This window comes from Pollicipes pollicipes, unplaced genomic scaffold, assembly GCF_011947565.3.
Source record: "Pollicipes pollicipes isolate AB1234 unplaced genomic scaffold, Ppol_2.1 Scaffold_2555;HRSCAF=2994_pilon_pilon_pilon, whole genome shotgun sequence".
NCBI lineage: Eukaryota > Metazoa > Arthropoda > Thecostraca > Pollicipedomorpha > Pollicipedidae > Pollicipes > Pollicipes pollicipes.
Genome location: NW_023596136.1, coordinates 4,699,476 through 4,712,845, shown reverse-complemented (window position 1 = coordinate 4,712,845; position 13,370 = coordinate 4,699,476). Strand labels below are relative to the sequence as shown.

Here is a 13,370-nt window from a genome sequence, read left to right as displayed (position 1 = left end):
CTAGCATCGGAGAAGTTGACTGCTGAAGGATAATTATTTTCTCCAAAATTTGGAAGTTAGAAATATTTTAGCCTCACCAACGGGGTTCAATCTACCATCTATGTTGTAAGGGACCTTGTGGAATCCTGCCCGATGTAAGTGGTCAGGCACAAGGCACTGCACCTAATGTGCTCCTAAACAACTGTCTGCTCGCAACATACACCAATGGTGGTGACAGGTTTTTGAGGGTTGGATGCACGATTGGCTGTGGTGAGGTGGGCTCCAAGTTAGGAATGTGAAACAGCTACATCCACATATGTGTGATACGAGTCATCTGCAATAATCGCTCCGGTTACGTACATTGTATAAGGCATTTCCCATACAGGCAGGCAATGGATATTTTTTCCAGAGCGCTTCCGTTAGGGACCTTTGACATTCAACGCGGTTGCAATTGAATGCCAATTTGGCGATCCAGGCATACATTAATCTATGGTTCTGGCAAGCATGACGTTCCTCATTCGCAGCATGACAAAATCAGGCAAAGAAAGTAAGGAGACAAGGAAGCTGATACAAGCACTCAAAATACACAAATGAAACAAAAAGGCACACTTTGTTTAGACCTTGTAAACAGCCATCAACCAGCGCCTCAGGTGCATATGCCGTGTGCTAGATAGTGCGACTCACTCACCTTTTTTAACTTGTCCTTTGGGCCGGGGTGCCGCTACCTTGTACGAAAGGTCATTGAACTCTATGGTGACTGGTTGTGACTGGGGTAATTTGCTAAACATTGTGACGGCCTTGTGACTTGCAGTCGATCTGTGGAACGGAAGGCAATCGTTTCATCAGCAAATAGAACGGTAAGGTTTTGACGACACAACTAATTGAAATACACGGAAGTGCAGGCCACCCCGTGAATAGGCATACATGCGACGTTGCTTTATATCGAAAACAGATCAGGGTCTATGGGAAATTCAGCGACGTGGGTATATCTATCCATACAAACATAAGTATACGTAATACCGCTGGCAATGCATGCCAGGAGGAGGGAAACGAGGGACTCATGCTGAGGGGACTCAAACTGAGCAATCACGGCTATGGTTGACGAGGAACGCACATTATTCCACCCGATAAAACTTGAAATAAGAGCTGGCCGCTGTCATTGCCGGCCTGAAATCTGGCCTCATCAGCGGGATTTTGCCACGGGTACAAAACAGGAGACGAGAGAATGTCAGGCTTCCCAATCTCGTCAGGCGTTTTGTTCCACGTTACACCCACATGCGCTACATGAAATACACAGAATTGAGAAGACGTTTTCCTTTCCTTTTAGCAGCATGCATATTATAAGCTTTGCCTGCCATCGGAAACGACCAAGAGTACCTAACTCGACGCTATCGACAAGGCTTCACATCTCAGCGACGCGCCCGTGCCGACTCCCGGCCGGTCACAGAAAACACGCGCTTCAGGGCGGTCCTCCGATGTCTCACACGATCTGGCGGTCACCTATTCCCGGCACAAAACTGGTTTATAATCGTGAATAGCCCAACCCAGTGAAATGAAAGTGGAAGCCAACCCGACCGGCTGGGATAGGGCCGCGCGGGCTCCGATCCCGTGGTGTGGTTCGGGCTCAGCCCAGCTGGCTCCGGCGGCAGCTGGCACGCACAGTCTCAGACGTACGCCATCCTGCGACGGTCTCAGACGCACGCCATCCTGTCACGGTCTCAGGCGTACGCCATCCTGTCACAGTCTCAGACGTACGCCATCCTGCCACGGTCTCAGACGTACGCCATCCTGTCACGGTCTCAGACGTACGCCATCATGTCACGGTCTCAGGCGTACGCCATCATGTCACAGTCTCAGACGTGAGCCATCTTGTCACAGTTTCAGATGTACGCCATCCTGTCACAGTCTCAGACGTACGCCACGCTGTCACGTTCGAGCTTCTATCGACGCACGCCAGCCTCTGGGTGGTCTCTGATACGCGACTTTATTCCGGTCCACAGGAGATCAGAAGCATCTCGTTCGGCTACGTTCAGTAAGATCACGCTTGGCACGGGAAGACACCTCTAAGGAACGGTTGTCAGTTCTAATTTAACCACACGAATGCTGGTAAGTTTCACGCTAGGAAAAAAACAGACACGTCTCGCTCCGTAACGGCACCAGCGCCTGTTTGCAAACCCAGCCCAACCAGACTGCGAAAGACGGTAGGTGCGCCGAGTAGTCGGCAGATAGCTCACACATGTGACGTCTTAAATCCACACGGCAATCACACAGCTGCACCCACTCGAACCAGACACATGCAGCGAAGGCGGGTCACCCCGGGGAAACTTTGACACGACCTCCATTCAGCGAAATTTGAACACGTTGGTCAACCTGATCAAGGATTGCTGCGGCAGTGCTGTCTTCTGAAGGTGAGGTAAAAAGGCTCTGCACGTCGAGCCAGGTCATACATTGGTCACATCGTGTGAACTATTCGCCAGTACTTACTCATGCGGTTACGTATTTTACAGTCACTGCATACAACCGCGGCATATGGCGATTGCCTGAATCCTCCACATGGCCGCACTTTCTGGTTGACCCGACACACACACTCCAGATGGCCGCACTTTCTGGATGACCCGACACACACACTCCAGATGGCCGCCATTTGTAACTGCCGGACGCATTCCTAGTTCTCGAGTGAAAACAGCTACGCTTTTTTTGAGCATAAAAGGCTGCGCAGGGGTACAAAAAAAACGCTATTTCGTTTTCACCGACATGGGGTTCACTTCACGGATTAAATTTCTAGGATCCAGTCCAGTCCAGTCCGGCCTGTCCAGATTCAGTCCGCCAATCCGCTTTCCCCAATTTATAAATTCAATCCCGTTCGGTCCGACTCACGAGAAAAATGCATCAGATCAATCCGTGCCGATCAATTTCCACATCAAACGGAGTGTACGACATTTGTATGAGGCTTTGAACTGAAATATCCGTATCAAAGATCTTATCACGGAGATGGAAAGATATTATACGGAGTGTTCGACATGTATGAGGCTTTGAACTGAAATATCCATGGTGAAGATCATTCAGGGCAGTTCACACACCCCGGCCTTTTTAAAGGGTGTGCCCCACCTTTCGAGCATATTTCAAAAACATAACCTAGTGGAAACTCAGTACTAGTTACATCCAATCAGAACACTGGGTAGTGTCATTGCCGCACCATCAGTATATAATGATATCAATTGTAGTTATTTTAGGGTCCAAAGAACGCTCTTAACGCATTGTGACAGCAATATGCTTCTTCCCTGCAATCGCGATCATCGTCGTCATGACACCCGCCGTGCGCATCTCTGCTCGTGCGAATAAAAAAAAAACGTTTGTGGTTAACCCAGCGGGCAAGAAGCTTCTACTACTGAGAAGCGCACTGGTTGAAGTTTAAACCAGTGCGTCACATGGATCATGTGACACTCCATTACCAAAACTAAAGTGCACCTCGAAAAGAGTCACTGTGGTGAACGCCATGGCGGAGAAATCAAACCCACGATGTAACGTTTCGTTGAATTCACGGGATAATAGCTTCAGGTTTGGTCATCTTTTTGCCGTAACAGAGTGTTTCAAGCTTTCGTTACATATATTACACAACACATTCTGATATATTAGAGTGTTGCAAACATTACAGAACACACACGCTGCAAAAAGCAAGGCAAATGAAATGTAATGGTTTTATGGTCGTGAACGGGAAGTCGAATTAATTTTTCCCCCGCGGGGTCACATGCTTCGAATAACAATTCTGAGCTATTCAGATCAGTTTTGAGAAAACTGGTGTACCGCTCAAATCGTACGCGTCTGATGTAACGGTAAGTGAAAAGTAAACAAGGGGTGAAATACTCCCTTCAAGACGTAATCACTTTATTTTCTGAGCTACACAGCCGCGAAGATGTGGAGGCTTCTGTGGGGAGACTATTTCAAGGTCATTCTGGCATCCATAACGCCAAATAACGTCATTCAAATCCCATCATTCCATTAACCATGCAGCTATTCAAGCCGAAAATATAATTCCTTCGCTTTGAGTCGTTCATGTCTGCCGTCCGTGAGCGCGACTTCCAGATAGGACGGCCGTCAATATTCACTACACAAAGAAACTGGGCTGTCTAGAACAGTCTTTTCCACTTAAAAGTACACCAATAGTCACAAGTAAACTCATTTAATCAGGTATGATGCCTGCTTTAACATCTCGCAATGTGAAACATCCACCTTAAGGTGTTGCAGAATCTCAAGAGCAACTTTTGTTAGTTTTAATATTAAATTTAAATTTTTCTTTAAATTCCATAGAGAAGATGCGCAATAAGTTGCTGTAAGCCCGTGGGTGCTAAAATACTAAATATAGCTTGTTGCCTATTGGCAATGCAATTTTGCACAAAGATCAGAACAAGGCCCATCATATTGCTATGTAATTATATCACAATTATTGGACGAAAGCTCACAAGTACCGCCATATCGCAGGAGCCAAAATCGTTTTCTGGTCCAATAACCTAAAGGCATGAGCACTTTGTCCAGCATTTTCAGACTCCAGTTAGGTGCAACATACCTATACTTGCCACTCGATAGTTTGAGCGGCACCCAATTTACAAGCATAGGGCAAACCCGATCTAGTACGCTACGCCTTCCAAAAATCTAAGATGACCATCTCATCTCATATAAGATACTCCAGGTGTGCATCGGTTTTCGGACACACCAACTGATGAAATAGTGGAAACTGCGACCATAGTTTCCTGCTAAACGACCGGCTGCAACACAATTATCGTCCACATACGGGACTGCCCACTAGTGCCAGCCAAAAAAGAAAGATCGGATGGCATTTAGTCAAAGTGTGGAACGTCTCTTGTGCGTCGTGAGAGCCCCAGAGTCATACGCAAACGTGACTTAACAGAAACTATAGTGTTGCGATGGAGCTATGTTTTTATTTTTCTCAGACAGGAGCTTGTTTTTCAAAACTCGGTGGTGTGCTGCCTACCAACGAAACATGCTCCTGCCCAGTTTTTCAACTCTGAAATGCAACATCACCTACAATGTTAAATGGGGTTGTTGACAAGATCAGGAAGGCTGGTAGCTGTGCTATTGTGAAGTATGCTATTAGACCATTGAATATTTATGTTACCTTGGGAGGAATGAGAGCTCTAGATTTCCTATAGTATGCAAACATGAGTGCCACTCATTCTTTTCAAGTTGTCTATGTGATATATTCATCAGATTTTGTTTGTGAAATATGTGGCTGAGTTATGTTGTACGTAGCCTGTTTGTACCTTGCTGTGTTTTACTGGTTAAAAGTCCTTTTCTGAGTTGATGTCCTCATTGAGCAATACATGGAATATCTAGGAATAATTTCCATTTTATTGTTTTTCAACCATTCAATCTACGTGGCCTTCAAATTTGGAAATCCGGCCAGGTGGTGATCCACGCTTTGGTAAAAATATAATAAAATGAAATCGCATTGCATATATATGGTACTAAAGCGATGATACAATGACATTACGTCAGATATGATGATATCATATAACATATGATGGGCATCATATCTGATGATCATGTTTGCTATTAGGTTCCTCTGGAACCCAGGAACCACAAGTTTTGACGGAAGTAAGTTCATATACCGGCCAATCCATCCTTGAATTTGGTGTCTCTAGCATTCGTACTTTGCAAAATCGCAGGGTGTGTCCTTCAACCGGCCACACAGATACGTGCTAAAGCCTAAGATCTTCTGAGCAGCTGCAGGGCCCTCTAGCGGCGATCATAACGGTGTGTAGTTTTATAACCGGTACTTAAGGAAACGCTGTGTTCTGACGCTTTAAATCGTGTCGTAATGTCAACAAAGGTCATGAGCCAACGATAGCTCGGGTTGGCTTATGTTAGTTGCGTGCTGGCAATCGCCAGCGACAGGGGCGACCCCACGGCCGTTCTCTCAACTTGCTGCTGGATGCCTTTCCTTTCCAGGTGGTTGTCATCGCTCCCCAACCTGCTCTGCACGACAAATGGGGCGTCATTTGCTCGCACGCTGGAGAACAGGTTCCCCGCGTTCAAGCTGATCGTTTGCGCGCGAGGTGTTTGGCACGTATCATCTTTGACAGAAAGTGCATAGGATTGAGTCACAGAACAATAATATCACACGTGCTTTTCCTTCTTTGGGACTGTTCCACACGTGTCCATTCCCTCCAAGTCTGAAATCCACTGCAACGAACTGTAAGCCACTGGTTCCAGTTGGCACACTGCGGTTATAATACCGCAACCTGAAATATCACTTTCCACTATTCGGATTTCCACAACCAGTCAACTTGGTTGTTATGAAAGTGGAAGTCGTTGACAGTATTGCCGTGTTGCGGGACTCATGCCTAATGCAGAATTATCATACCAAACAATGCACAACTGTAATGCCAGGGAGCAATATAAAAATATCCATACCAGAGAATGACAGGGGTTAACCGCCCAGACCTATAGTCAGCTCAGGTGACTGCGAATGCATCCTAGCTTTTCCAGAAGCCCGACCAATACCCACGGCGTGTATCGGCGTCATTTGCACCGCGTCGCCGCCCATCTAGCGCAATCTCGCATGCTCGGAGCACTCACCACGCCCACACACGCGATGTACCCTTGGCACGGGCCAGGCGGCCTCGCCCGCGGCGACTCTGGCTGCTCCAGCGCTCAGACATAGCATGGGCTTGCAAGTGCGGCCGCACATAGACCGAGCGTGATGCGGACCGCTGACCACAGACCGGTCACAGCTGAGCCCTGCACCGCCGCAACGCCTCGAGTCAGCGTCGCAAAAGTGGGCACCCCTTCCTATTGGACTCCCCGCCAAGTGTCGTGCAACGTTACGTGAGCGCAGTTAGGACAGGTGTCGAAAAAGGCAGGTGTACCAGCCTCTGTAATGACAGCTTATCAAAACATGACTTTGTTGGCGATTCCGGTGCTGAGCTGGAGGCAAACGGTTGACAAAGGCTGAATAAATGACCGGCCTGGCGCACCTGATGGCACCAACACCAGGCGCAGGAAATGAAAAAGCTAAGTCTTTTAAGCGCGTTGCAGCTTAATACTATGGCGGACATTTGCAGAGATGTGCGGCTTTTGCATGCCGCCAGTGGCAGCAAACAACATGGTATGCGCAACTGATGGCTTATCCATGCCCCTAACAGCAATGCATCCCAATTCTAAGGTGTGGTGGTGCACATTGTCGTAATCGAATTTGTAAAGCAAAGCATGTTTTATGTGCTAGTCAGCAACGTAACAAATCAATTGGTCACAAGTTTTTTCCATAGACAAGTTTTTCGCGCAACGCCACAGAGCGCATATCAAAACTCAAAGGACTGTTCCGTATTTGAAGATATTGAAGAAAACATCAGTTATTATGAAAGAAGTTCACTCCTATCTTTAGAGTGAAAGACTGCTCGAGACAATACATTCTCACTATTTAGTAAAAACGCTGCTCAATAAGTTACCGTGTCTACCATAAAACGCTCTCATGATGTCATGTCACCACCAGACTGACCGTGTCAGAGTTGCCACTTAAGCGGACGGACTGATTCACTTATAGTACTTCAATCTCGCGAGAGGTGGCCGTAGCGGTGTCGAAAGTGCTTCCTGAGCCGATTATCGTTACGTGCTCTTGTTTTGGCCCTTTTCATCGCATTCCTGCATATTGGCCAGTGATTGTATAGTGTTGGCTTGCATTCATGTACCCGGCTATGGCTACGGCTATGGCGCTTTTCTTCAGAACTGAAGAAGAGCAATAATAAGACTGGAAATCGAATAACTTTATTCGATTGTCAGTCTTAGTTTTTAATAACTCGTATCACTGCCAACTTCCTGCAATATATAACAGAGAACAGGAGTGGAATTCGAAACTTGCATTAAACGCATTGGAAGTCGTGCAGTGCATTCCACATTCACAACTGCCCACAATGCGGCATTTGCGCCTCACTTCACCAGCATAGCACGTTAACCCTTTGAACAAAATAGTCAAGTGATCCTTCATATCTTAGGGACACAAAAATACAAACGTGAATTCAAAATGTAGTTTTATGATACCTTATTTGCAATCCATTTGATATCTTTAACTATCTTAAACTATCTTTATTTCATAAGCTGTTTGGTGCATTGCGAGGAGCATTATGCACACAAGTAAGGCAGTAGTAATAGCCTTATTCCTCGGAGAATGACCAGGAGAATGGAGATACAGTTGCGTTGATGTTTATGCAACATGCCTGTATCCAAACGAATAGCAGAAGTAAATCAATTATCATTTTAATCAATGAATTTCTAATAATATAATTCACTGCTGCTATTCGTTTCGACGAAGGCACGTTGCCAAAATATCAACGCATTTATATCTCCATTCCTTTGGTTCTTCTCCCAGAAATAAGGCTACAACTACTGTCTTGTCTTTACTTCAAAGAGCTGATAGAGTATCGGGAGACATGGCCCACATTGTAAAGGCCCAGCCTAATACAGCAGGGTCCAACCAAATAGAGCCCCAGCCCAACATGAGGGGAGGGGGGGGGGGGGCAGCTCAATCTCGCGGGGGCGATGGCCACCCCAAGTAAATACAAAGTTCTACCCCAGGGTGCAGACGAATTACGATTTAAAACAGGACTGCGTTTGATGATTTGGAACTTGATGCCAACATGCATCAAGCAAGGCGGTACGTTACTTCAGTGAAATCCCAACAACCTCTGAGAAACGAATTTATTGGGCAGCGCTTCAACCACTGCCAGCTCACTGAGCATAACAAACTTATGTAGACAAATGCACGACTCTACTTCATTCATAAATGTTCAATATTGGCTGAATCACATGGACAACACCATTTGATTAGGCTGAAAAGGTCACGCCATTATTTTGGCTGACCTGGGCGTCTCTAGAAAAGGCCGAAAACGAGAAGCGCTGTCCTACAATTCGAGTAAGATACGGTAACTTTGTCATAAGAGCGTCTCGGTTTCAGAAGCAGATCGTATTACAAGTGTAGACCTTAAGCACCCGGGCTGCTATACTTTGTCTCATCATGCTGGGGGTAAGAAGATGATCAAATATTGAATCATGAGCATAAGCCGGCAAAAGCATTAAACATTACCATTGTTTGCCCGTTTATGACCACCGGCTTTTGTGCCTCTGGTTGAACCATTTCAAACATTAAACATTTCATGTATGTGAAAACGAACACGCCCTCTTTCAGCACCGTTGTAATTCATAAGAATGCCACTGCATCGGCACGCTGGCTTTTGTTTTACACGCGACCCATACGTTCATAGCTCACCGGAGTACGCCCATTGAAACGTTGGCACCTGATGCACGGAACAAACGTCCTCGTCTCTGGAACAGAGCTGATAATATTTCTAACTTAATCTACTCGCGATGACTCCGGTTTTCGTCAATATCCTCAAGCTGTCGGTGCTCTAGACATCGCGCGGACAGATTCTCTTCCGCCCGCCATACAACTCAGCACATCATAAAACGGGCTTCCACCGTCGTTCTCCCACGCTCAGGCCGAGGGTTCCACAACTCGTAGCACACCGCGCGGACATCCCTCCTCACGCACAAGGAAGGACGTTCTGTTTCGAGAAGCAAAATATCCGCTCCATTATAGGCAGGGCACATGAGTGATCAGTATAAGCGAGACCGCCTACGGGGCTAGCGCATGCCTGCGCACCACGCCGCAGACCTCACTCTCGCCGACTCTTTCCTAATTCATAACTACTCTTTTCATAATGATTCATCTATGCTCCATCGGCTCGTTCTCGTTGACGATACTTGCCTATTTTTCATAATTATTCATCCATGCATCAGTCGTTGAAGACTACTGCGTCAGGTTCACAGCCAGTTACAAAGTTTGTGCGTCACTAAGACGCCACGGAGCAAGCATCATGTGACGTCAGCCACGAGAGTAAGCAAGGGACTTCAACGGCGAAATTAGACCTCACACCACTACCAAGCATGAGCAAAATTGTTAAAACAGCTATTCAAACTGCCAAGCATGAACAAAACTGTTTAAACAGCTAGTCAATGTGTTAATAACGACTTAAACCACTTTTGAACAAACGGAATTTAGCAACGTCGAATGATCAGGTTTTACTAAAAAAAAGTGAGACTATTCATAAAGTACTAAAGCACGTGAACCCATACATACGAAGTACCAAGAATAAAGTATTCGACAAACGTGTGTTCGACTGTGGCGACAACCCACGGAAAGCCTTTCCATGCTTCTCAAAACAAGCTTTTGCACCCTTGACATTTTATATGTTAATGATGTTTAAAACATCTCGTGAGGTCCGTGAAAAGCATACAAATCATAAGTAGTTTAACTCACCGTCTTTATCGCTACTTGCGACCCATTTGATGCTTACCATCTGATCAGAAACCTCTCCAATGTGAAATATGTCGAATGACTTAAAATCTCAGAAACGGTCAAGAATCTTTAGATGAAACAAGGTGATGAGCACGGCAGGTTTAAATGAAGAACTGTGCCGTCGCAAATCAAATAAGTTTGTGAATATATGTAAAAATGTGCCTTAGATAAAAACGCATGTCTGCCCCGGTGGCTCATCATCATATCTTAAAGATGTAAACATCCGATTTAGAAGGGTAAAAGGGTGGTCCATAAACAGGCAGCCATGGTACAGCAAAACATCCGAATCTGCACTGCCTTCAAGTTCTTGCCTGATTTTCTTGAAATGTTTACCAAATGTTTACTGTGCCATCCGAATAATCCGCTACACTGAACCTGGCGACCTCAAGCTACCATAGTGAGCTTCAAATGAACGGGAAGCCAAGGGATGTTGCTGCAGTATTCTCCAATCTCAGAAGCCGACCGCATGTCCTGGAATAGAGGTGCCTTTTCCCGATTTTTCAAATTGGCCCCGCGCACAAACAGGAAATTCTGAGAGCCTATCTGGCACCAAAGGAGATCTTTTCAGCATATAGATCTTTTCAGCATAGTCACAAGCGGCGAGGAGAAAAAATTAAGTACGGTAGGTTGAAAATATTCACAGCGACGCATATTATGTACTTGAAGGTGGCAAAAACATCGCGCGTGCCCCTGATACGAGGATACACTGTGTCCCGGCGCATTTAATCATTTAGTCAAAGGAATTGAATTGACTAAACAACTTTGGTGGATCCGTCATGTCAGGGTAAGCAGTGGCGTGGCCTGGATTTCACCCAGCAGGGTTCATGTCGGGTCAGAGGGAATATTTTCAGTCACGGGGCTCTTTCTTACTATTGGGACTTTATTGTTTCATTCGGATGATCTTTTTCTGACTCGGGGCGCTATTCGGATGCTTTATGATCCATTTTCATGTTCAAGAACTCCTTCGAGGGCATTGAGTAGTCAGAAATTTACTGGATACTTCGACCCTAGACAGCCTCCACCAAGACTGCCACAGAAATACCCCTTACGCAACACCGAACATGCATAGGCGTAGCCACGCCGTAGCAAAGTCTGGCGTAGCACCGTCTGGCGTAGCAGCGTCTAGAGCAGCAGCGTTTGGCGTAGCACTGCCTGGCGCAACAGAGTGGTGTAGCAGCGTCTACCGTAGAAGCGACTTTGCGGCAGCAGTTACAGCGCATGCAGGCAATAAATTCGGATGGTCCGGATTCGGCGCGCGGCTAACCATGAATTTCAAGACATATAGAGTCAATGTTTCAGAAGATGATGATAGTCTCAAAACACCCTGTAAGCAAAATTATCCAAAAGCATTCTTTTAATAACAGTCCAATGTGGCCTGGCCTGAAATCGGCGCTAGTGTGCTTCCAGTTCAGGGCACTGACGTCACGGAACCGGCCGGCGGCCGTAGATACAATTTATTGTGCTCACTGTGCTCCCACCATCTCGCGAACGGGCGTGGTCCGAGCTCACCCCCTGGGTGAGGCCACGCGGGGAACGTATGATTGATCATGGTACAAATATGGAATTGATTTCAAGACTCATTCGGCAATTTGGCACGCCGTGAGAGGCTAGTGGGGCACGGCGGACGGGCTCATGGACGAATATTGTCTAAACTATATTGTCTCCCGAGCATCGGTAAAAGGGTCGTTGGGATTCTTCCACTCATTGCATGGGCTCGCAATCGGAAAGAGCGCGACGAGGACGTTCCTTTAATGAATGGATTTCAGGCTGAAACGGACATTTAGATCCAATGTCTTGCAGTAGAATTTCAAGGGAACTTATGCAATATAATGAGGGTGGCACCAATCATGTCTAGCCATAGTGTCCAGTCCAGCCCACTAGAAACTGGAAAAGCACGTTAGTACGCCTCGCCGTGTATGCCTGGACGGAACGACCCTCTCGGTTACGGGTCCAACGCACCACCAACCGCATCACCCATACCAGACCCACTTATCTCGTCAGCCAAACAAGCTCGCTAGTGGCGTCCACTTTCAACTACATCTGCCGAGTAGAATTGGGTTGCACAACTGCCACCGTGGAGCTTTATGTTTGCAGCCAAGGTCCTGCAGAGGCCCATTCCTCCAACGCCACAACACGCCACCTTGTGTGGGTAAGCCCACGCTATAAACATTCTCGAAACCAGCGTCATCAGATACACTGCTATGTTGGCCCCGTCATGGCCTACGCGATTTTCCACACTGGCGTGCACCCATCACTGCAGATCGTGACGCCAGCCGTGCCACAGTCTGCACTGCGCACACAAGGTCGTCGGTATTGGCTCACGTGAATCAGTGGTAGCCCCGCGCCGTGTCCCAGTCTGGTCCAGAGCTGGCGCTCCGGGGGTCGGAGCGGCACCTGCAGCCTCCGCAGCTCAGTGTGCGCCATAGCGCTGCCTCTCACTCGGCGCACCCAGCTACAGACGCGCACTTCTCCCTGGCGGGGCCGGAGACTGTCTGCGGCCGGCGCCGCCTCCCGCCGTCGGCTGGCCGGCAGGGACCGGCGCCAGGGACGCCCGGTTAGGGGGTGGTCAATGGCCCGCTCTCACCGGCTGGCCCTCCGCGCCGCCGTCACGGACGCGCCAACCAGGGGCCGCCCATCAGTGGCGTGGGGATTGGGAGGGAGGTGGGCACAAGGGACACACGCCTTATATCCGGGGGGCCCGGATGGACGGTCAAGGGCCCGATTTGAGAGCCCGATGGGCTCAAACATTTGGCAGACGGTCGTAACAGGCGTCCCAGTCTTGCGGGCCGGGCCATCAGATGCCATCCAGAGGGCCCTTTGCGCCGATTGGGGACTACTGAACCAATGAGGGCCTCTATATCGGTCAGGCACCACCAAAACCGAGCAGCTCCGTGTTCAGTCTGGGCTGAAGGTCCCATTTCCCAAGCAGTGACAAGGCTTGGGCCCGTGTTTACAATGGTCATGACTCATGAGTCAATGAGGAACCCCCGGTTTTGGACAGGGGCCCCAGTGCTTAACGGTG

The 13,370-nt window shown here is 47.7% G+C and overlaps 1 protein-coding gene across 1 annotated transcript in view; it reads right to left on the bottom strand.

Annotated features, from left to right (window-relative positions):
• LOC119103507 (ATP-binding cassette sub-family G member 1) overlaps positions 1–12,726 on the bottom strand; it is a 43,249-nt gene extending 30,523 nt beyond the window's left edge. The window contains exons 1-2 of the mRNA XM_037227083.1: positions 12,671–12,726; positions 668–795 (exon numbers count right to left, since the gene is read on the bottom strand). Of these exons, the coding sequence (XP_037082978.1) occupies positions 668–767 (100 nt within the window). The 5' untranslated portion in view covers positions 768–795; positions 12,671–12,726. The remainder of the gene's footprint in view (positions 1–667; positions 796–12,670) is intronic.
• Between the last annotated feature and the right edge of the window lie 644 nt (positions 12,727–13,370).